The 21499-nt window shown below is 36.4% G+C and overlaps 3 protein-coding genes across 3 annotated transcripts in view; 1 reads left to right on the top strand and 2 right to left on the bottom strand.

Moving 5' to 3' along the window:
- Positions 1-1180: 1180 nt before the first annotated feature.
- Positions 1181-1932, bottom strand: LOC6033323 (NEDD8). The gene is made up of 3 exons (XM_001843736.2): positions 1771-1932; positions 1576-1706; positions 1181-1510 (listed from the first exon to the last, which is right to left on the bottom strand). Exons 1-3 carry the CDS (start codon positions 1786-1788, stop codon positions 1423-1425), a joined length of 237 nt encoding a protein of 78 aa, XP_001843788.1. The 5' UTR covers positions 1789-1932; the 3' UTR covers positions 1181-1422.
- Positions 1933-5536: 3604 nt separating this feature from the next.
- On the top strand, positions 5537-8552 carry LOC6033321 (transport and Golgi organization protein 6). The gene is made up of 3 exons (XM_001843734.2): positions 5537-5694; positions 5746-7190; positions 7247-8552. Exons 1-3 carry the CDS (start codon positions 5637-5639, stop codon positions 8501-8503), a joined length of 2760 nt encoding a protein of 919 aa, XP_001843786.2. The 5' UTR covers positions 5537-5636; the 3' UTR covers positions 8504-8552.
- A 4643-nt stretch (positions 8553-13195) lies between these two features.
- LOC6033320 overlaps positions 13196-21499 on the bottom strand; it is a 67138-nt gene continuing 58834 nt past the window's right edge. The window contains exon 5 of the mRNA XM_038256479.1: positions 13196-14756. Coding sequence (XP_038112407.1) covers positions 13822-14756 — 935 coding nt within the window. The 3' untranslated portion in view covers positions 13196-13821. The remainder of the gene's footprint in view (positions 14757-21499) is intronic.

The raw sequence follows: 21499 nt of genomic DNA, 5'->3' as shown, positions 1-21499 counted from the left end.
ATTACGAGATAAAATTTTGGTGTCTCCAACAAAGTTGCTTGAATTGGCCAGCCCAACAACTTTTTACAAGACATAAAAATTCCCAAAATTCCCAAAAATATTCCTGAAAAGTTAGATTTTCAAAATCACCCTAATCGTGAGCCACCTTAATTTTCAAACAAACCAAAAGTTGCCCCTTTCCATTTGCAACAACTCTTCTCAAGACACCAAAGCTCCAAAACGTCACCATTTTTCGGAAAATCCATTTTCCACTTAATTTTGCGATCTGGACCACTGTGGCATTAGAATTTCATAAAAATGCAAAACACTTTTAAACAAGCCCGAACATGCTTAACATTTTAGATTGTTTTCAGTTTCATTAGACTTCTATTTTCATGGAAATTTTGAAGTTTTTTGGAAAAATTTTGGAGGGGGGGGGGGGTGTGGCAACGGCCTAAATAAGATTTTTTTATGAAAAAGAAAAAGTAAAATTCTTAAATTTTTAACTTTATAAATTCTTTAATTCTTAAATTTATAAATACCAAAATCCTAAAATTTTTAAATTCTTATATTCTTAAATTTTTAAATTTCTTTTGAAATGTTAAGTTTACAAAAATCTGAAATATGAATATTAAAGTTTTGAAATTATGTTATTTCAAAATTTCATCTCTATTTTTTTATTATTTTTTTATATTGGTATTTATCTAGGTATTTATGGATATAAGATTTGAATAAATTCGAAATTTCTGCTTTTACCAATTTTTTTAATATATATTTTTTGTATCTGCAATCTGCATTTTTGTACTTTGATTTTTTTAATATTTCAATTATTGATTTTTTGTGCCGGAAAATATCAAGATGTGACATGGAGTTTAACGTCGTCGGTTTAACCTTCATGTTTCCGGCTCACCCTACTTTTTTAAATTTTTGGATGTTTAGATGTTTCCATCCCTTTTACTAATTATTTAAACTTTTTTTTTAATTTTCACTCGCATTCGAAAAAGCTAATCCAAATGAGTTTTCTTTTTATCCTTTGCGATTTTAGGCTAAGACCACAGTTAGTCCAACACGTCCTGAGTTTTCTTTCCCTTTGAGCTGCATACTTTCACATTAAAAATCGAAATCCGTTTAATTTTTTTTGCTCAATGAATTTTATGCATAATTTCTCAATATTCCAACAATTAAATTGCGCCTTTCCGGCTTGGATCCAATTTAAGATTTTATTTTGTTTTCCAACGATGAGTGACGATTACAAAACAGAGAATAATTGCCGTAGTTTCAAATAAAGTAAAGTTAGAAATTGAAGTGAGCCTACAACGTCTACCTTTCCCCAACATCTTCTCCCCCTTCCAAGCGGCGAACGGGGGCAACTGTTCGAAAAATAAGTTACAAAACTATCTCACTTCCAGCTTATTCGATACGGAATCCTCCCCCATGGTAACTTTAGTGACCACCTCCACGGAGCGCCAGCACCAGATGCAGCACGGAACCACCTTGAACCTTGTAATCCTGGGCGGTTTTGTCGTCGTTCCTACAAATTGAAGCAACATTTTAACTCCAATCCTCAATCCCAGCCCAAAATACGCTTCGACTCACATCTGCTTGCCGGAAAAGATGAGCCGCTGCTGCTGCGGTGGGATGCCTTCCTTCTCCTCCACCCGCTCCTTGATTCGGTCCACTTTGTCCGTGGGCTCAATGTCGATCTCGATTTCCTTTCCGGTCAGGGTCTGCGGGAAGATACCGCGCAAAATCAGTTCAATTCCACCGGAACCGGATGCACCTCGAACTTACCTTCACTTTGATCAGCATTTTGGCGAAATTGGCTCGTGCGATGCGGATGAAAATCGAATTTTTCCTCTGCAAAACTTCAAGGTGTTTGCGGAACTTTATCTGGTTCTTCCCTCTGCGACGATGACGCTCGGTTCGCGGTTTGACAGCTGCTCTCCGGCGGCTGCTAACTCCCTCTGGGATTGTTGCTGTGCTATAAAATTGCGAGTTGATTGAGGGATTTGTCGATTAGGACGACAAGACAGTTGCTATAAAACTAATTGGGTACTAAAGCCCTATGTCATTTTTTATGTACAACGTTAAAAAACACGATTAAAAACCATTTCCGATCACTTTTTTTCATTTTAATGCAAAATTTTTTTTTGACAAGACAACATTTTTTTGATGGAATAACTATGGTCCCCTTGGAACGAGCTGTCAAGTAGGAGCTTTTCTGTCAAGAAGGACCGCGAGATTAATTTTTCAAAATTGATTTAAAAATCCATTTTAAACTCTTTGTGGTCGTACAAAGGGTCATTGAACTCAGAAAAATAAGTTTTATCGCTGTAAACAATAATATCAACAATCTAAGCTTCATTTTAGGACCCAATTTAGCTGATAAAAATAACGATTTTATGTACCCTCAACCCCAGGTGGTTGGTCACTTTTTCGTTTGACACATTTTTAGTTTGTACCCCGTTGGTTGCAACATGGTCAAGGTCAAACTAAAAGTGACGAACTGTCACTTTTTACACGGTGCTCACGCACACTATCAAAACAAACGTTTGGTAGTTTGTGAGAACTCCGTGTAAAAGGGGTATCAAACTAAAACTTGACCCCGTTCGTTTGACAACAGTTGGTGTCAAACCATCGGGGTTTGAGTGTAACTTCAAAATAATTTAAACTATTGAAATCTGTATACTTGAAAAAAAATATGATAAAGCATAAAGTCAAAAACGTGGTCAAAAATCATTAAGTCATAAAATTTTCAAATCACTCAAAAAATAATTTTTAATTTTTGTAAATTAAAGACATAAAGATTTCTTAAAATTTTAGAATTTTGGAATTTTGGAATTTTGGAATTTTGGAATTTTGGAATTTTGGAATTTTGGAATTTTGGAATTTTGGAATTTTGGAATTTTGGAATTTTGGAATTTTGGAATTTTAGAATTTTAGAATTTTAGAATTTTAGAATTTTAGAATTTTAGAATTTTAGAATTTTAGAATTTTAGAATTTTAGAATTTTAGAATTTTAGAATTTTAGAATTTTAGAATTTTAGAATTTTAGAATTTTTGAATTTTAGAATTTTAGAATTTTAGAATTTTAGAATTTTAGAATTATAGAATTTTAGAATTTTAGAATTTTAGAATTTTAGAATTTTAGAATTTTGGAATAATAGAATTTTAGAATTTTAGAATTTTAGAGTTTTAGAATTTTAGAATTTTAGAATTTTAGAATTTTTGAATTTTTGAATTTTTGAATTTTTGAATTTTTGAATTTTTGAATTTTTGAATTTTTGAATTTTTGAATTTTTGAATTTTTGAATTTTTGAATTTTTGAATTTTTGAATTTTTGAATTTTTGAATTTTTGAATTTTTGAATTTTTGAATTTTTGAATTTTAGAATTTTTGAATTTTAGAATTTTAGAATTTTAGAATTTTAGAATTTTAGAATTTTAGAATTTTAGAATTTTAGAATTTTAGAATTTTAGAATTTTAGAATTTTAGAATTTTAGAATTTTAGAATTTTAGAATTTTAGAATTTTAGAATTTTAGAATTTTAGAATTTTAGAATTTTAGAATTTTAGAATTTTAGAATTTTAGAATTTTAATTTTAAATTTTAGAATTTTAGAATTTTAGAATTTTAGAATTTTAATTTTAGAATTTTAGAATTTTAGAATTTTAGAATTTTAGAATTTTAGAATTTTAGAATTTTAAATTTTAGAATTTTAGAATTTTAGAATTTTAGAATTTTAGAATTTTTTTGAATTTTAGAATTTTAGAATTTTAGAATTTTAGAATTTTAGAATTTTAGAATTTTAGAATTTTAGAATTTAGAATTTTAGAATTTTAGAATTTTAGAATTTTAGAATTTTAGAATTTTAGAATTTTAGAATTTTAGAATTTTAGAATTTTAGAATTTTAGAATTTTAGAATTTTAGAATTTTAGAATTTTAGAATTTTAGAATTTTAGAATTTTAGAATTTTAGAATTTTAGAATTTTAGAATTTTAGAATTTTAGAATTTTAGAATTTTAGAATTTTAGAAATTTTAGAATTTTAAATTTTAGAATTTTAGAATTTTAAATTTTAAATTTTAGAATTTTAAATTTTAGAATTTTAAATTTTAGAATTTTAGAATTTTAGAATTTTAGAATTTTAGAATTTTAGAATTTTAGAATTTTAGAATTTTAGAATTTTAGAATTAACTAGAATTTTAAATTTTAGAATTTTAGAATTTTAAATTAGAATTTTTTTAGAATTTTAGAATTTTAAATTTTAATTTTAGAATTTTAAATTTTAGAATTTTAGAATTTTAGAATTTTAGAATTTTAGAATTTTAGAATTTTTAAATTAAATTTTAAATTTTAAATTTTAGAATTTTAGAATTTTAGAATTTTAGAATTTTAGAATTAGAAATTTTAAATTTTAGAATTTTAGAATTTTAGAATTTTAGAATTTTAATTTTTAAATTTTAGAATTTTAAATTTTAGAATTTTAGAATTTTGAAATTTTAGAATTTTAGAATTTTAGAATTTTAGAATTTTAGAATTTTAGAATTTTAGAATTTTAGAATTTTAGAATTTTAATTTTTAGAATTTTAGAATTTTGAATTTTAGAATTTTAAATTTTAGAATTTTAGAATTTTAGAATTTTAGAATTTTAGAATTTTAGAATTTTAGAATTTTAGAATTTTAGAATTTTAGAATTTTAAATTTTAGAATTTTAATTTTAGAATTTTAGAATTTTAGAATTTTAGAATTTTAGAATTTTAGAATTTTAGAATTTTAGAATTTTAGAATTTTAGAATTTTAGAATTTTAGAATTTTAGAATTTTAGAATTTTAGAATTTTAAATTTTAAATTTTAGAATTTTAGAATTTTAGAATTTAGAATTTTAGAATTTTAGAATTTTTAAATTTTAAATTTTAGAATTTTAGAATTTTAGAATTTTAGAATTTTAGAATTTTAGAATTTGAGAATTTTAGAATTTTAGAATTTTAGAATTTTAGAATTTTAGAATTTTAGAATTTTAGAATTTTATAATTTTAGAATTTCAGAATTTTAGAATTTTAGAATTTCAGAATTTTAGAATTTTAGAATGTAAGTGCTCTTTGACAAACTTTATAAATTTAGAATTTAATTATTTTACTACCTTACAATTTTACATTTAAGCTATTTTATTGTTTTACTAATTTACAGCTTTTTTATGTTTTATAACTATTGATTTCAAAAAATAATATTTATTGCAAAAAAAAAATAATAAAACAATCGCACAATTTTATAATTTTAAAGTTTATTCAATAAGGACAATTTGAATTAAGCACAGTACTTTTTAAATAAATTGACATTTTAAACAATTTATCAATTTATAAAATTGTTTTTTTCCAGATTTAGTCATAAAAAAATATATTTCACAGGTCTTAAAAAAACTAATTTTATAATTTGAGTATTCAAATTTCTTCGACATTAAATTGCAATTCCTGCCATAATGTCGACCTAACAATTCATTTCCTTTGGTCGTCTCAATAGACAATTACCTTTTGAGCGCTCGCCGCGCGCGCGAGCCAGTTGTAAACAAAACGATAAGTTTGTGAAATCTCATCAAATCGTTGAGCAAAATTCATAAGTTTGAATAAAATTTGGTGAAATTCGTTGTTTATTACGATCATGGATTCTAAAAAGTGCTTCAAGATAATATCCGATTTAGCGGAGGCAAAACCAGAAGGTAAAATTAATATTCTTTGAGTAAACATTCTCTAAATCCTGCAACCTTCAGATCTCACCATATCCCGGCTGCAATCGATCCTGAACCTCACTGCTGATGATCCCAACTACACGCTCTTCAGCTCCGGCGACGTCCTGTGGTCACTTTCCCAGCAATATCTCCACATCCAGCAGCAGTTCCTCACGACGTGCCTCATCCAGAAACGACCTTCAAGCGATAATGACGCCCCAGCGGAAGATATCCTCAATCCACGTGAGCAAATTCAGTTCTTCACGGCGGTCGACCGAATCCGCCAGTTTACGGTCAGTCTGTACCTGCCGAAGGAGCTGCGGGGACTGACCAGGTGCGACTTGAAGTTGGCGGTGCAGCTGGAACCGGAGGAGGGGATGAGGAGGCTGCGGTACTGCATGCAGGCTTTCAGGAAGGTGTTTGAGTTTAGGGCGGTTGCGGTGGAGAAGCGACTGGAGTATTGCGTGCTGGAGTATGTTGCTGGGACGTTTGGACTGTACCTGATGGAGGGAGGATTTGGTGGGTTGCGGGATGACGGATTGTTCAAAGGTTTTGAGTTGTTCTCGTTGGAGGCGATTTTCAAGAGTTTGCTCATCATCAAAGGAAGTCCAAATGTTTCGCTGGAACTGGCCAAGCAAATTCACGTGGAGCTATTGCGGCAAACTGGACTGCCGGGAGGCTTTCCCGTGCTTTGTCGGACGCTGTTGACCAACGTGCCCTCGGACGAAACGCCCACCTGGAAGAAGAGCGAAGTGATCGCTAAAATTGTTGCAAGTAAAGGCCACACAAAGGCGTTCTACCGCCAGGTGTTGAAGGATTGCTTCACCTTTTACGAGACTTCTTTGCTGAGTGGCGAGCAGGACAATCTGACCTACGTCGGAACGTGCATCGAGTGTCTGCGGCAGATGTATCAACTTCCGGCGGCGTACGAGGAGTTGAGACGGACAATTCGGGAGTACTTTGTGGCGCGATTTGACGTCCTCGCGCAGCCAAAGGAGTTGTTAAGTGGATCGATTGTGGTGGAGCGGTCGGAACTGGTGACCGGGTTGTATCTGAACTACATGGCCTTTAGCGGATCTACGTGCAGTTCGTTGAACTCGTCGATTTTGGTGCCTTATTTGCAGATTTTGATCAAGTTGTACTCGCTGCTGCCGTTGGGAGAGCTGGACGAGAGGAATTATTTGCAGACGTTGGTCGTGTTTTGTCTGGCGAATCGGGAAACGTCGGAGTTGGAATCGGTGCTGAGGGGTTTGCTTGTTGGATCTGAGGGAGACGAGGCCATGAAAAAGTTTCATCCCCGGATTTATTTGAAGAATTTGGAGAGGGAAGAAAAGTATTCGCTGCAAGTTGGTCCAGGATCAGACGACGATTCGGAAGAGGACAGTTTAGGTCCAATTCTGGTTGAAATTTTGAAGGCGTCAAATCGAAATCTTCTCATCTACGACGTATTCGTTGTTCTTTTGAAGCTGTTTGATGAGATAACTTCGGTGAGTTTTGAAAAAATCCAACAATTGATCAACATTTGATAATTTTAAATTTCCAGAAATCTACCGCGAATCTACTACTCGACGCAGAGGAACAGGACGCTTCCAGCTGCAAGCAATTCTTCAAAAAGTACGTCCTAATCCAAGCCCTGACGGATCTCATCAGTCACCGTCACTTCCACGCTCAACTCTACGAAAATCCAGCGGAAATCCTATCCTTCATAAAATCAACACTCGAGCGAGCTCTGGAAGGAAAGACCCAATCCGAAGACCTCCTGGAAGTCATGCTGTCCATCTTCCAAGAATACCTGCGGCGGTTACAAACCCGAGACGACGTTCAGCAGATCGTCAAGCTTCTCCATCGTTACAAAAGCTCCAAAGTTTGCACCGCCCAACTTCGAACGCAGATCGAGCACATTTGCAAAGATCCAAACTCAGTTCAACCCCCCGACCAGGACCTCACCCCCTACGCCAACGCCACCAGCCTCTGCCTGGATAAAGAACCCTACTGCAAAGTGTACGGCACCACCCTGCTGATCAAGCTGCTTAATGAGCGCGACCCGGAAACAACCGCCAACAAGCACGCCGTGCTCATCCTCGCCCTGGACAATCTCAAATCCGTCGAAAGTTACGCCTTCCTCAACTCGGTCCGTCTGCTGGTGGCACTCTGCGATACGGTTCTCGAAGCGGACACGCTGGACGCGCTAATCCGGGAGTACCAGCGCGCCGACAACGAACTGGACTTCCGGCTAAAGGTGGGCGAAGCGGCGCTCAAGACGGTGGACGCGATGGGACCGGTGGCGTTCAAGTATCGCGACCAGCTGGTGAATTGCTTCCTGCACGGGTGCAAGAGCGGGGTGGATGAATTTCGGGCGTCGAGCTTGGCGAACCTGGGGAATGTGTGCAAGATTCTGTCGTACCAGGTGCATAACTTTTTCTATGAGATGTTCCTGGTCATCAAAGGCACCATCGAAACCGACCAATACCTTCCCGCCCGTCGCGCCGCCATCCTCGTCCTCGCCCAACTGCTCGAAGGTATCGACAACCTGCTCACCCTGGAGGACTACCTCCTGCTCGTGTACCGCTTTCTCAAGCACGTAATCTCAACCGAACTCGACGGCGACGACGTAACCCGGCTGCAAGCCGCCGTCGCGCTAGACCATCTGAACGCGCGGACGAAGGAATTTCTCAGCGCCGCACAAACAGGGAAGCTCGAGAAGGAAATTCGGATATTTGGCATCAAGGAGGAAGAAGCGGAACGACGGCGCAAGGCGGCCAAAGGCGCTGACAGCGTGCTAATCAAGATGTTGGAGTAAAAAAATTTTTTTTCGCATTCAAAAAGTTGTTATAAATATATTTCAAAAATTCTCTACCCAAACCGGAAATGGATTTTTTTTATTTGACTAAAACTTTGTGGGAGCCTTCCCTATGTGTAATTGGTTCACCCATAAAAGTGTCAAAAATGGTACGTAAATATTTAAAAATCTGTAACTTTTGAAGGAGTTTTCTGATCAATTTGGTGTCTTCGGCAAAGTTGGCACCCCGGGATTCAAACTGACGACCTATGGATTGTGAGTCCAACTGCCTACCAGCGACTACACCGAGACAGGAGACGACTCCTACACCTGGATTGAGCTAACGACGTAACCTGTAGGTTAGACCGGAGCCAACATTTACTTCCTGTAGTAAACAAAGCTCGAAACAAAGCCTTTTTTATCGGTGCAGCCATCTTGAAGATGGAAACTGCAAAATGTCGTCAAACGACCAACCACTGCAAATTTCCAAACCAGACTGAAGACCAGGGTTACCAGGTCTGAAGAGTAAAAAATCTGGCAAAAAATCTGGGAAAAATCTGGCAAGCCACTTTTCTCAAAGTAATGAGCGATTTTTTGTTCAAAAACTGTGTATTTTCACTTTTTATACATCATAGCTTCACAATATAAACAAAATATGTCAATAAAACAATGTGAGGAAGAAATCAGTAACAACATTTCAAAAGGGCGAAACCTACGATCCTGCCGTTTCGGGAAAATCAACATTCAAAATTTTGCAATTCCGATCAATTCCTATTTCCACAAAAAAGCATGAAAACCATCATTTTTTTCAAAACGTAATAGAAAATAGCAATAATTTCATCATAGAGAGCAATTTGAAATTAATTAAGGTGTTTTTGCTTTTTAAAATTGAGAAAAACAAATTACGCCTTTTTGAAGAGCGTGACTCCATTTTCGCCCCACCGTATTCGCCACCCACTCAACCAAAACAACGGTTTAGCCCATCAGGTTACGCCACAAAGCAAAAGTAAACAACAGATTCGCCCTTTTGGTTTTTGTTCACTTTTCGGGTTTTTAAAGAAAAAAGTGGTGAAACAACTATTTTATCATTGTGAAACGTTACAGTCAGTGATAATACAGTGATATTTGCAACCTCAGTGATAAAAAATTGGTCTAGAAAGCCTTCATAAGGAGTCCGGTTCAGGCCAAGACTCGTTGAGCTAGGATACACCGTAAGTAGCAAGTTGGTTTGACGATGTGGTCTATATTGAAGTGTCGTTCCTTGGAGTGTCCCCACCGGAAGTGGGAGAAATGGCACCTGACGACTAGGCCACCCCGCGACACCATCCTGCCTTCTCAATCTTTGCTTAGCTTCAATGGTTACGGATGCGATGATTTTGTACGGCATTCCTCCTAAACCTCCCTACACTAACTTTTTGTCCTGCAACTGCTCGACCCAGAATCCCCGGATGTCCCAAGAACCGGTAAATTATGGACCTTCATATCTAGATTGTGAATCCAGACCAGATCCGATACTACAATAATTGAAATTAAAAAGTTATGTATTTAGGATCATACAAATCTGTGTTTGTTGTGGAATTGTGGTCAGAGACATTAAAAACATACATTTTGATCCATTTTGAGGATTGTCAGGTTAAAATTCACTAAATTATAACGAAAATTTAATGTTTCTAAATATACGTCGGAACTTGCAGAAAACACTACATTCGCCCCTCGTGATTGGATGAAAACACAAGGGCGGAAACTCAAATTGGTTTGTTTTGATTGATGTTGTTGATTAGCCCTTTTGTTTTTTGCTTGTAAAACTACGTATTTTCGGAATTTTGTGATGATGGAGGGTGTTTTAGAATCAGTTTTGTTCGCTTTATATGATTCTGACAAAAACTCAGTTTGTTTACATCTGAGGGTTTCGCCCTATTGAAAAGTTGTTACAGAAATAGAAGATTATTTTTTTCTATTGTACGATCAGTTCCTAGCTGGACTCGGTCACAGGAAACGACCGGCGACTCAGTGACCGACGAAATAGGCGGCGGGCCAGATGCGGGCATAAAAATGTCAAAATCTCTTCCCCCCTCACTTCGTCTCACCATCCAGCTGCAGCTTTGTTGACAAACAAACGGAGCACGCGGTCGCATGATTGCGGCATCGAGCCAGAATTAGAGGTGATCATGTGATTAAAAATGAAAGTTTTTTCAAGAAAAATAATATTTTTCCGACCGAATAAAAAAAATTGCGAGCATGTTCAAACAATTATTCCTGATGTCGGAGAAGTGATAAAAAAGCAAAATTATAATCCATAATTTTTCTATAAATTGAATTTTTTCACTCCAACTGGGAACCCCTAGGTCTATCCACGACCGTTTCCAATAACCGTGAGAAGATGCCAGAAAATCCAGCTACGAGCTAAATCCACAATAATTGGCGCTCAAAAAATCTGGCAATCTGGCACCCCTGCTGAAGACCCCCGAGCATTCCACGTATATCCCAAGAGTTCAGAAAAAAAATATAGGCACACAGAAAAAATCAGCCGTCCCCTAACATGACAGTTTTCGTGAGTTGAGCGTATACGAATATATTCACCGACAGATGGCAAGTGGACCTCGTCGGAGTCCGCCCATTAAAAACACAACTCAAAATTTGCATGGGAAACTTTTTTTTCGTGACGGCTTTCGCGGCACGCTCCCTCCAACTGTTCGAGACTAATATTTTAACGTGGCGATACTTAAAACAAGTTTTCAAGAAAATGATGCCAGAATGCTTATTTTGTCGTTTTAAACCGAAACAAGACAAAAACTATATTAATTTAAACTATTAGCCATTTTCAAATGTTTGGCTATAGCAATGATAGCAAAGGCCGCCATCTTAGGCCCACTGGACCCACAAAAAAGGGTTCGCTAAGTTTGTATGGGAGCTGTCAACATGCTCCCGGGCTGGAAAAAATATCCCAAATTGGTATTTTTTTATTCTTGGTCATAAATTTTGCCGACGAGTCAGGCCGTTGCAAATATTTTTCAAAATTTATGTCAGCATTAAAACTAAATTTTACCTTGTTGTCAATAGTTTAAAATAAACGAGTTTTGCTTTTCTTTTTTACCTTAAAAATTCTTTTCCTTGATAAAAAAAATTATAAAAATTCGAAAACACGCTAAGCTTCTCTTTACATTAAAAAGTCGCTTTGCTGATGAAATCAATTTATATTACCATAATAATAATTTAACAGGTAGTATGAAAATTTTGTGCTTGTTTTTTTTTTAATATTCGCTTCGCTTCGCTAGTTCTTACACTGAAAATTGCGAATTGCGAATATTTGCTTCGCTTCGCTAGGAGACGGTGATTTTAGCGGATTGTAGACTGGATTTTTGCCATGTGATGTGATGATTGTCTAAGCCCAAGTTGCGTAGGAATCTTGGAATCGATAATTGGGAATAGAACCAATTCCACCTGAACTAGATTCTCACCACCATGGCAGCCGTCCATTTCCGGCCGCTCCCATCTCCACCGCGCACCAGGGACATCGAAAGGGATTTGGAAGACGGGACGTGTTGATGCTCCACTTTTTTTTCAGAGCATTAAGGGAAAATCTCCACGGAATCCTCAAGTAAGTTTCGCCTTGGAGTTGGATGGTTTTTGGGAAGGTGAATGGTCTGAGGAGTCACCCTGGGCGAGTGGTAACGACCGTTTTGCATTGTTGTTCGAATTCTTCCGTGTGTTCTTATTTCTTCTAATGGGAAAGAGCTTTCAATTCTTCTCATCTCTTATTGGATGAATTCTATCCGTCGCCCAGGCTATTTTTAGCGATGTATTTTTAGATTCAATTTCAACTGCGCTTGCAATCTTGTTTTTTGAGTTCTGATATTCAACTTGCATTCAATTTGATTCTTTGCCCAATTCTTGGATTTAACTATATTAGTCTAAGTCCTCCTCACGCTACCAATGCTTCACGGTTTAGTGGAAAGCATTTTGCTTGTCAACCCTAAGGACAGGGGATCGAACCCCGCCGTGAGCATCATTTATTTCAAATTTTAATAAGTCCAGAACTTTCTCGTTGGGAGCAGATGGGTATCGAACCCAGGACCATTCGCTTATAAAGCGAACATCGTAACCATACAGCCACGACCGGCTTCATAATAATAATTTAACAGGTTGTATGAAAATGTTGTATTTGTTTTTCTTACAAATTTTTGTTTTTCCTAAAAAAAATATATCGAGAAAATAAAAGTGCAACATGGAGTTAAACTTTCTGTCAAGCTTCTGTGAAGTTTACCATGGCAGTTGCGAAAGTTTAACTCCATGTTACCGGCTCACATCTCTATTTTTAATTTCTCGATAATCAATAGTCCAAAACAAACGAAGCTTTTTTTCATTCAACTTTAAAAAGTCGTTTCGCTGATGACAATCTGGAGATTTTTTGAAAAGGTCCAATAAACCAAATTTTCAGTCTTTGATTTTTGTGTGTTTTTTGATACCCCTGGTTCAAGGCGGGTTCAAAAACACTCAAAAAGCTGAAAAATTTGGTTTATTGGACCTTTTAAAAAAAAACTCCAGAAATGGCGAATGCGTTGCAACTTTAATGTTGTGGGAAGAGTGCGAAAGAAAACCGGAGGAAATTTGGATAACTATTTGTCATCAAGTAGGATGGAGTGGAACGACGTCGCAGGACGACCAAAGGCGCTGACAGCGTGCTGATCAAAATGTTAGACTAAAAAACGGTTTTTGTTTTATTACAGACTTTTTGTGAGCTTACAGCGGATAGTTTTTGAGGGATAGGTTTTCTTTTGTAAAATCTTACAAACTAGTTGCTTACAAGCTACGTTTGAGGATTAAGTTAAGTGTTTTTCGGGGCTTATTCACTGTCTGGCAAGAGTAAGATTAGCTTAAGTTGCTATTTCAAAATAATTTTCTTCTTTTTATTTCTCGCTTTCGAAAAGGTTTTGTACACTTGCCTACCTAACTGTGAGTGTGCATCTCTTAATCATAGTTCGTGATGATTTTAAATAGTAACTTAAATATGGGAAGGTTGATGAGTTGGATGAGTTGATGAGGAGATATGGTAAAGGCATGATTATGCTCAGTCATTTTTAAGAAATTGAAACTTGCTAAAGTGAAAAGCATTTCAACAAAACAAACGAGCATAGAATTACGTTTCGTTACGCGGAAAAGTGAGTGATTGGATGATGGTAGTCTCCGGCTAGAAACTTTAAAACTTATCTTTTTAAACGTTACCAGTCGCGCGCACACACGGCTACTTTAAGAATTAAAATTATTCTACTCTCTCTTTTTTGTTATCACTAATCTCACTGGGGCACTTTAACTGCCACAATTTCACGAACCACCCTAGTTCAGAAGGTCGGCATCCGGCTCGCCGCCGGAGGTCGCTGCATCTGCTGGTGCTGGTGAATTTGCTGGATTATTCGCTGCTTCTTGAACTCCTTCTGGAGCACGTACACGAACGCTCCAATCATGATCACGGCCAAACAGGCGGAAATTAGCAGTCCTGGCAAGTCTAGCGACCGATCGCCATCGGAGGCTCGCGAACTGAAGCCGTCCTCGTCGCCCTCGCTGGTCTCCAATTCGCTAACCCCAACGCCACCCTCCCCGGTCGTCACCGGTCCAGCCCCATTTTTGCTCTCAAACAACCGCGCGTACTTTGCATCTCTCAAAGGTTCACTCTTGTCCACGCGTCGCCAGTTGACCTTCCTCTCGGCGATCTCGTTCTCCTTCGAGCTCAACTCCTGCTTCCCAACCCCACTCGCTTCCGTGGAATTCCCAACCTCCTCCTCCGTGACCTCCTCCACCTTCGCCGGCACCAAATCCTCAACCTCCTCCTCGTCCGAGCCCTTCAGCACCAAACTGCTCTTATCGACCATGTTGAACTGCCTCACCCTGGCGTTCCTTCCGCCCGTTGGCCACCACTCGCTCTGCGGAACAACCGACGCGCCACCCTTGCCCTTGCTCGGCAGTGCCAACCGTGCCCGCACCGTCAGCGTGTCCGGCTGGAAGGTACAAACCACCACGAACCTCCGCGTACTATGCGTCAAAATGCCCAGGTTCTCCTGCACCGTGATCGAAGTTTCCACCGTCAGATCGGACGGATTGACCCGGCTGCCGCACTTTTCGTGGTCAATGCGCATGATGTAGCTTTCCTGGTCGGACGCGCCGTCACCCTGGATGCCGCACTGGCCGTTCTCGGAACCGATTCGACCGCCGAAGAAGGGCCCCGTTTGGACCTCGATTTCGGACGCGTGCGGCAGGCATTGGGTTGCGTGGGCGGAGACTGGAAAGAGAGGGAGAAGTTGAAAAGGAGGATGCGATGAAATGGAGCTTTTGAAATGCCATGCGACTCCATGGAACATATTTATCATGGAAACGCATGGTTCATTCAGTGGATTTTTTCGGCCTCGACTCGAATTTTTGGAAGCATCTTTAAAAAAATTGCGTGAATAACGAATGTAATGTTAGTTGCACACGAAAGATATTAGGACGGAAGCAAGCAATTTGTCGAGTTAAAAATCATTTTAGTAAACAGGGAGTTTAGTAGGAACGAAAATAACCAAAAAGGATATTTTTTGGACGTCCAAACAACCAAAAACACGTCCAAAACACGATTGGGTATTAGGAGTTATGTTCAAGAAAATGATCATAAATGGTCAAAGTTATCATTTTTCCAAAAACTTTTAAGTTAAATTGAGATAACTCACAAAGCACACATGCAAACCCCTAATGTTTGTATATCAACTGTTTTACAATTGTGCTCCTCAACTCTATAGAACATTGTTACATTCTAAAAAGTAACCCTGCAAAGTTACAAAAAAAAAAACAAATAAATTTAATTTGAAATTTTTTGCTCTAATTATAAAAAACCCGTTCTGGGTTATTGCAGATTCGAAAAAAAAACATTAAATTTTCCATAACATTACTTGTATTGCGACTTACAACAGCTGAGTAACGGGAAATGGCAGCGATTTAAAAACTGCTGAAAAATACGTATTTTCTGAGTACGTCATGGTGTCTAATTTTACGCAAAAGTCCCTTTGACACCAAATTTCTATCGCTTCACCGTTTCATCCTACAAATTTTAGTGTTAGTAAAAAAAATTGAATAATGAAAGGGCTCCTCCGTTACGAGTTATGGTAATAACGTCATGATTCGAATTCCCGGACGCTTCGAAACCCGGACACTTCATTTTGTTTTATCAATTATTTGGATATAAGTTCGCATTATGAATGTCAAAACTGTGTAATTTGATGAATTCCAACATCAACTTTCACTTAAAGTTTGTTTGAACGCTGTAGTTAATGCCAAAACAATTAAATACAATAAAATTAGAAGTTTACCAAAAATGCGAAACATTTCACTTGAAATATTTCAGTGGCGTTCGAAGCACCGGGAAGGCAAAGCAGAAATTTATGGTTTCGATTTTCTTAAATTCTAGCAAATTTTTATATAAACTATCGATTGTTTTAATGTTAACAGCTTAGTTGAGACCTAAAGAAACCTAAACCTCGGATTCGTGATCAGGGGCAATTATAGCAATATATCAATTTTTATGTACAACGGTAAACGATTAAAAACCATTTCTGATAACTCTTTTTCATTTTAATGCAAAAAAATAAATTGACAAGACAACATTTTTTCGATGGATCAACTATGGTCCCCTTGGAACGAGCTGTCAAGTAGGACATTTTCTGTCAAGAAGGGTCGCGAAGTTTATTTTTGAATTTGTTTTAAAAATCCATTTTAAATCCTTTGTGGTCGTACAAAGAGTCATTGTACTAAGAAAAATAAGCTTCATCGTTGTGAACAATAATATCACAAATTTAAGCTTAATTGTAGAACCCAATTACATAGACATAACTGAAATGATGTGTAATATAAAACTCCATGTAACCTGCTTTTTTTAAACTAGGTTTGTAATTTTAAATTTTAAGGCAAAAAGAGCAAAATGAACTTGGTTTCTCGATTCAATTTTTTTAATACAGTCGACTCTCTGGCTGTCGATCTTCTCGATATCAATAATGCTCCATGTACCGATGAATTCTTCAGTCCCTTCAAACTGCATACTTCGATTGTCTTTATTCCTCGATATTTTCTCTTGCTTGAAGGATCTTTTCCTCGACGGTCCCTTGAATTCTATTTGCTTTAAATATCTATTCCGGTTGTCAATAATTTTACTTTCTCATGGCTTGCATAGACATTTTTCTTTGAGAAACGAAGCTTTGAAGGGTGTTTGACATTTATTTGTTTTTGTTTGCTAGACTTTGCCATGATTCTTTCCTATAGCTGGTCAGCAAGAAAAAACAAATTTCAATCGAGTCTTCATTTTGCATCGTTCTGTAAACTGATGATTCTCTTCCTCGACGGTCCCTTGGATATTGACAACCAGAGAGTCGACTGTAGTGCCCATAAAATTTAATCATTTAATGATTATATTTGAAAGTCATTTTTCGAAAATTTTACAGATTTCTGAAAATAACGCCTATGAAACTCTGAAGATTGGATCTTTGGTTGCTGAGATACGGCAGAAAAAAGAAAAACAAATAGGAAAATTTACGTTTTCAAATGCTCACCCCCATTTTTTAAACCCAATATTTCAGAGATCAATTTTCAATGTTAACAATGAAACATTTAAAAAAAATGCTGATCTCCTCGAAAAAAAAATCATCAAGATAATCAAGACTAACAATATATTCAATATTTTGTCATTTTGAAATATAAGCCGAACTACCGTGGCCGTGAGGTTACGGGTTTCGCCTTGTAAGCGGGAGGTGATGGGTTCAATTCCTGTCTGGCTCGGCAAAGTCAGATCCCTTCAAAGAGTAAATCTACTCACTGGGAATACTGACCGGTAGGGGATGGGTTTCGACTTGCGGCGTACTGGGTTTCTAATCCAGAGGTCGTGAGTTTGATTCTCGTACCGGGATGATGAAGTTTTTTTTTAAAAAAAAGGCTTGATTTCAAATGTTTAATTTTAACTAATAACGTTAACTAAAATATTTTAAATGAACAAAAAAACAACAAAGAAAAGAATAAGCAATCTCCGTCAAATGTATTTGAATAACGATGAATCAGTTGCATTTGATGTTGAAACAAATTTGACTGTATTTTTGTAATGTATTATAATTTTATATAAAAACTGCAATTTATTAAGTTTTGCTTTACATTAATTAAAATAGTCCAATTTCCTAAATCTGAAATTTAGGAAAACAAACAAAATTTTATTGAATTTATTTTACTGATTCAACTTTTGATTAATATTGCGCTTAGGATGTGCATTGTTTCGGAGACATCTTGGCAAATCAAATTTAAAATGATAAAATCAATAAAATTAAAAAAGCTGATTTATAAATTCAAACAAAGGGAATTCTTCAAAATTTTCCAAAATTAAATAACGGGTAATTTGATCCCCCTTTCAACATTTTGAAGAAATCTTAAGCAAAATGTTTCTTATTCATCCAAACTCTTAATTTTCTATAAGTTACAGCAATTTCACATTGAACATGTACATTTGTGTTCAAAATATAACAAGTTTAGCATGCAAAATATTTAAAAACTTAAAATTTTATTTTTTAGACAAAAGTTGGACATGTTTACAAAAGCTGGTAACTTTTGTTTACAAAACTTTTGAAAAATTGTTCAAACTGCAATAAGTTATGTACAACTATACTAAAGGAAACTATGTACGAAAACCCAACCCAATTATTTAATCTTGAGGCTGATTCCAGTGACTGTAAAATGCAGGGATCAAGTCTCCCTAAACGCACTTTTTTAAACAATTGATTGTAAAAATAGTATGACGATACATTTAACGTCAAATGCGTAAGGGTTTCGTATAAAAAATATTTTTTTGAATAATTTTTGAATGTTTTTTACTCTTATAAAAACTATGAAAAAAGAAGTTTTTTGCAGCACTTTTTAGAAAAATGTGTGTAACTCAATCTAAACATTATTTATTTTTTTTTTCTTTGTTTTCTACAATGAGTTTTACTCAATTTCGCACAACTTTCTAGAACAAACCTAATTGTTTTTCCCACATGCTGACGAGATACAGGCTTGGGATCAAGTGTCCCCGGGGATCAAGTCTCCCCACTCTCCCCTATATTTCTATTCGGGTGAATTTAAAAACTTCAATTTTCCGGTTTGTTTTTCTCGTTCCGCTGCTTAGGTAACCAGTGGTTGAAATTAATATTCCTTAGACATAATTTTGAGAATGTTTTGCCCGTACTCCTCTATAGTTCAAAAGTTGCGCATTTTTATCTTCCTGAAAAAAACGGAATCGACGTAACACCTTATAATGTGGCCCTCTTAAACCTTGCGGTTTCGTCAACGGATCCACAGGCGTGTATCGTTCTTTTTGCGACAAGACTCCGCCTCCCTGGCCTCCTAAGTGTGAAGGTATGGCACGGGGAGAGGGCACCGAAAACCTATATTTACACTTAGAATTCATCTTCTTGAATTCTGGAGTTTTTTTTTTGAAAAGGTCCAATAAACCAAATTTCCAGTTTTTGCTTTTTGGGTGTTTTTGAAACCGTCTTGAGTCAGGGGTATTAAAAAACACCCAAAAAGCAAAAACTGAAAATTTGGTTTATTGGACCTTTTAAAAAAAACTCCAGAATTTATAAATAAAAAAATCAAAGAATTAACAAACAAAAATTAATTTAAAAATCAGCAAAAAAGGAATTTTCCGAATTTCGAATATTTTGAATTTTTTAAGGATGGCTGCTAAAACCTTATGGTAGGTCGCGCTGCGGGTCGGACGCAATTTTTTGTGTTCCTGTCATTTACATGGAGTTTTCATTTTTTTAATGTTTGAGACAAAATTTAAATGTCTTTGCGGTTCAAACGGTTTTTGAATGTTTTAAAACTTGTGCACCTGGTGAAGAAGGAAACTTTTACGGACAGCTGGGAGACGATTGTGCTTCCTGCGGCATTGAACGGCTGTTCAAGATCGAGTTGTTCAAACCCGGTGAGGAATTTCCTTTTTGCATCCTTATTCAATTTTCAAGTGTTGCAGAAGCAGCCGTGGCTGACTGGTTACGGTGTTCGCTTTTTAAGCGAATGGTTCTGGGTTTGATTCCTATCTGCTCCCAACGATGAACATGAAGAAAAAATCAAAATTGTTCGAGGCGGGGTTCGATTCCCCGTCCAGATTCGCGGCTTTATGAGCTATGACTGGAATAAGGAACACTGTTACTGTTTACCGCTAATAATTATATACGCGCTGGATCTTTGTCCATTTGACGAGGGTAGGAAGTGCTGAATAACGTTTGGATCAAATTGATGCAAACGTTCTTTAGGGCAGGGCTTGTCGGTTCAGCGGAGGTACCTCGCGCTCGGCTAGCCAGCGTAGAAACGACCAAAGAAGCTATTTTGTGTCTTTGGTTCACCCATACAAGTCTCCATACAATTTTGGCAGCTGTCCATACAAAAATGGTAGGTAAATATTCGAAAAGCTCTTACTTTTGAAAAAATTTTCTGATCAATTTTCTTTACTTTTCGATTGCAAACTCAAATCTACATAAAAAATTAGGACAAAAAAATTTTATGTCTGAAATTTTGATTCTTTCCAAAAATCACTAAAAGTTCATAACTCGGCGGTAAAAAGTTGCGGGTTTTGGTCTCCTAAAACAAATCAAAAAATCTCGAACGTAAAACAAAATACCAACTTTAGAAAATTGAGTTTTGTGAAAAAAATAATTAAAAAAATCAGATTCAAATAAAAAAAAACTAACTTAATCCACCTATGTGGTTGGAGCCTTCCTCACTTATTACCAACAATGGCTGATATGATGGAATTGTACAAAAATTTCATCTATTTTTAAGATCCGGAATAAAAAAGTACATAAATATCACTTAAGTGGCCATATCTCGAGACAGGGTTGGTGTGCATCGAACTTTCATAGCATGCTAAGGAAAATTTGATGCTTTTTCAGGGAAACTCGTTGATTCCGGAGACATCGGATTGTTTGCCGATGCGCCAGGTCTAGGGACAATGAAACCATATGCTCTCTTCGGGAAAAGTGTTCTCCAGACCATTCCCCTTAGGCCTGAATATACCAGAAGTTGGCGCGTGATTTTCCCAGACCTGTAGGAGCGTTTGAACAAAAAGTTCCAATTTCCCATAGTAATTTCCATGTAAACTTTAACCCTGATGCGCGCAGCCAGTTTACAACCAAATGAGCTGATATTTGGCATGAAAGTCCCTATAGGCATGCCCTACAAGGGGAATCATACTAAAACTTGATCGGAGAACTTTTTGAAAAACGTACCCACCCTAGTGGACATATCTCGAGACAGGGTTGCCAGATCTTCAATGTTTTGGACTCGTTGGAAAGGTTTTTTGTTAACCTAACCAACAATGAGTCGGATAGTGGATCCGGACATAGTTTACCTACATTTAAGTGAGATCCGGCTTCCAAAAAGTACATCAATATCACTTAAGTGCACAGAAAAAAATATTCCTGTAAATTTACATTATTTATCATGTACCAAAAGGTATCATGATAAATGATGTATATTTACATTAGGTTCATTGGAAATTTACATTAGATTCATTGGAAATTTACATTAGTTTTGAAAGTTTACATTAGTTTTGGAATTTACATTACTTTTGGAATTTACATTAGTTCAAATCAACTAATTCTGATAGGCCAATGGGAATGAGAAGCTCGACTTGGATTGCAGTAGGAAAAGGGTGTGGCCTTTGTCCTATTTTAAAATGATTGAAGCGGGCAGCAAAAGGAAATTCGGATTTTAAAAAGTTGTTTCACAGGTAGGGGACGCTTTCTCGTCGACGGCCAAGTGGAATAACGCTGGACTGGAATCGAACGGACGACGGTTAGGATGTTCGGTTTTACTGCTGCTACCCGCTGCCGACTGAGCCATCTTCGCATTTTATAAACGAGCGGCTAAAGCATCAACTTGTTCAGGTCGAGGCTCAGGCAGTGGGCCAGCGAAGTATGAGAGCGATAGAAAGAGAACCAAATATTTCTATTTTTAGTTCGGGTAGTTTTGAAGTCA

This window comes from Culex quinquefasciatus, chromosome 2, assembly GCF_015732765.1.
Source record: "Culex quinquefasciatus strain JHB chromosome 2, VPISU_Cqui_1.0_pri_paternal, whole genome shotgun sequence".
Classification (NCBI taxonomy): Eukaryota; Metazoa; Arthropoda; class Insecta; order Diptera; family Culicidae; genus Culex; species Culex quinquefasciatus.
The sequence above is the reverse complement of the archived record's forward strand: the minus strand, read 5'-3'. Positions and strand labels throughout refer to the sequence as shown.

Coding starts and splice junctions, on each gene's coding strand:
- LOC6033323 (XM_001843736.2), bottom strand. Junction 1,511..1,575: donor ATCTTTTCCGGCAAGCAGAT/GTGAGTCGAAGC, acceptor TTCAATTTGTAG/GAACGACGACAAAACCGCCC.
- LOC6033321 (XM_001843734.2), top strand. CDS start 5,637: ATGGATTCTAAAAAGTGCTTCAAGATAATATCCGATTTAGCGGAGGCA. Junction 5,695..5,745: donor AGCGGAGGCAAAACCAGAAG/GTAAAATTAATA, acceptor TGCAACCTTCAG/ATCTCACCATATCCCGGCTG. Junction 7,191..7,246: donor TGTTTGATGAGATAACTTCG/GTGAGTTTTGAA, acceptor TTAAATTTCCAG/AAATCTACCGCGAATCTACT.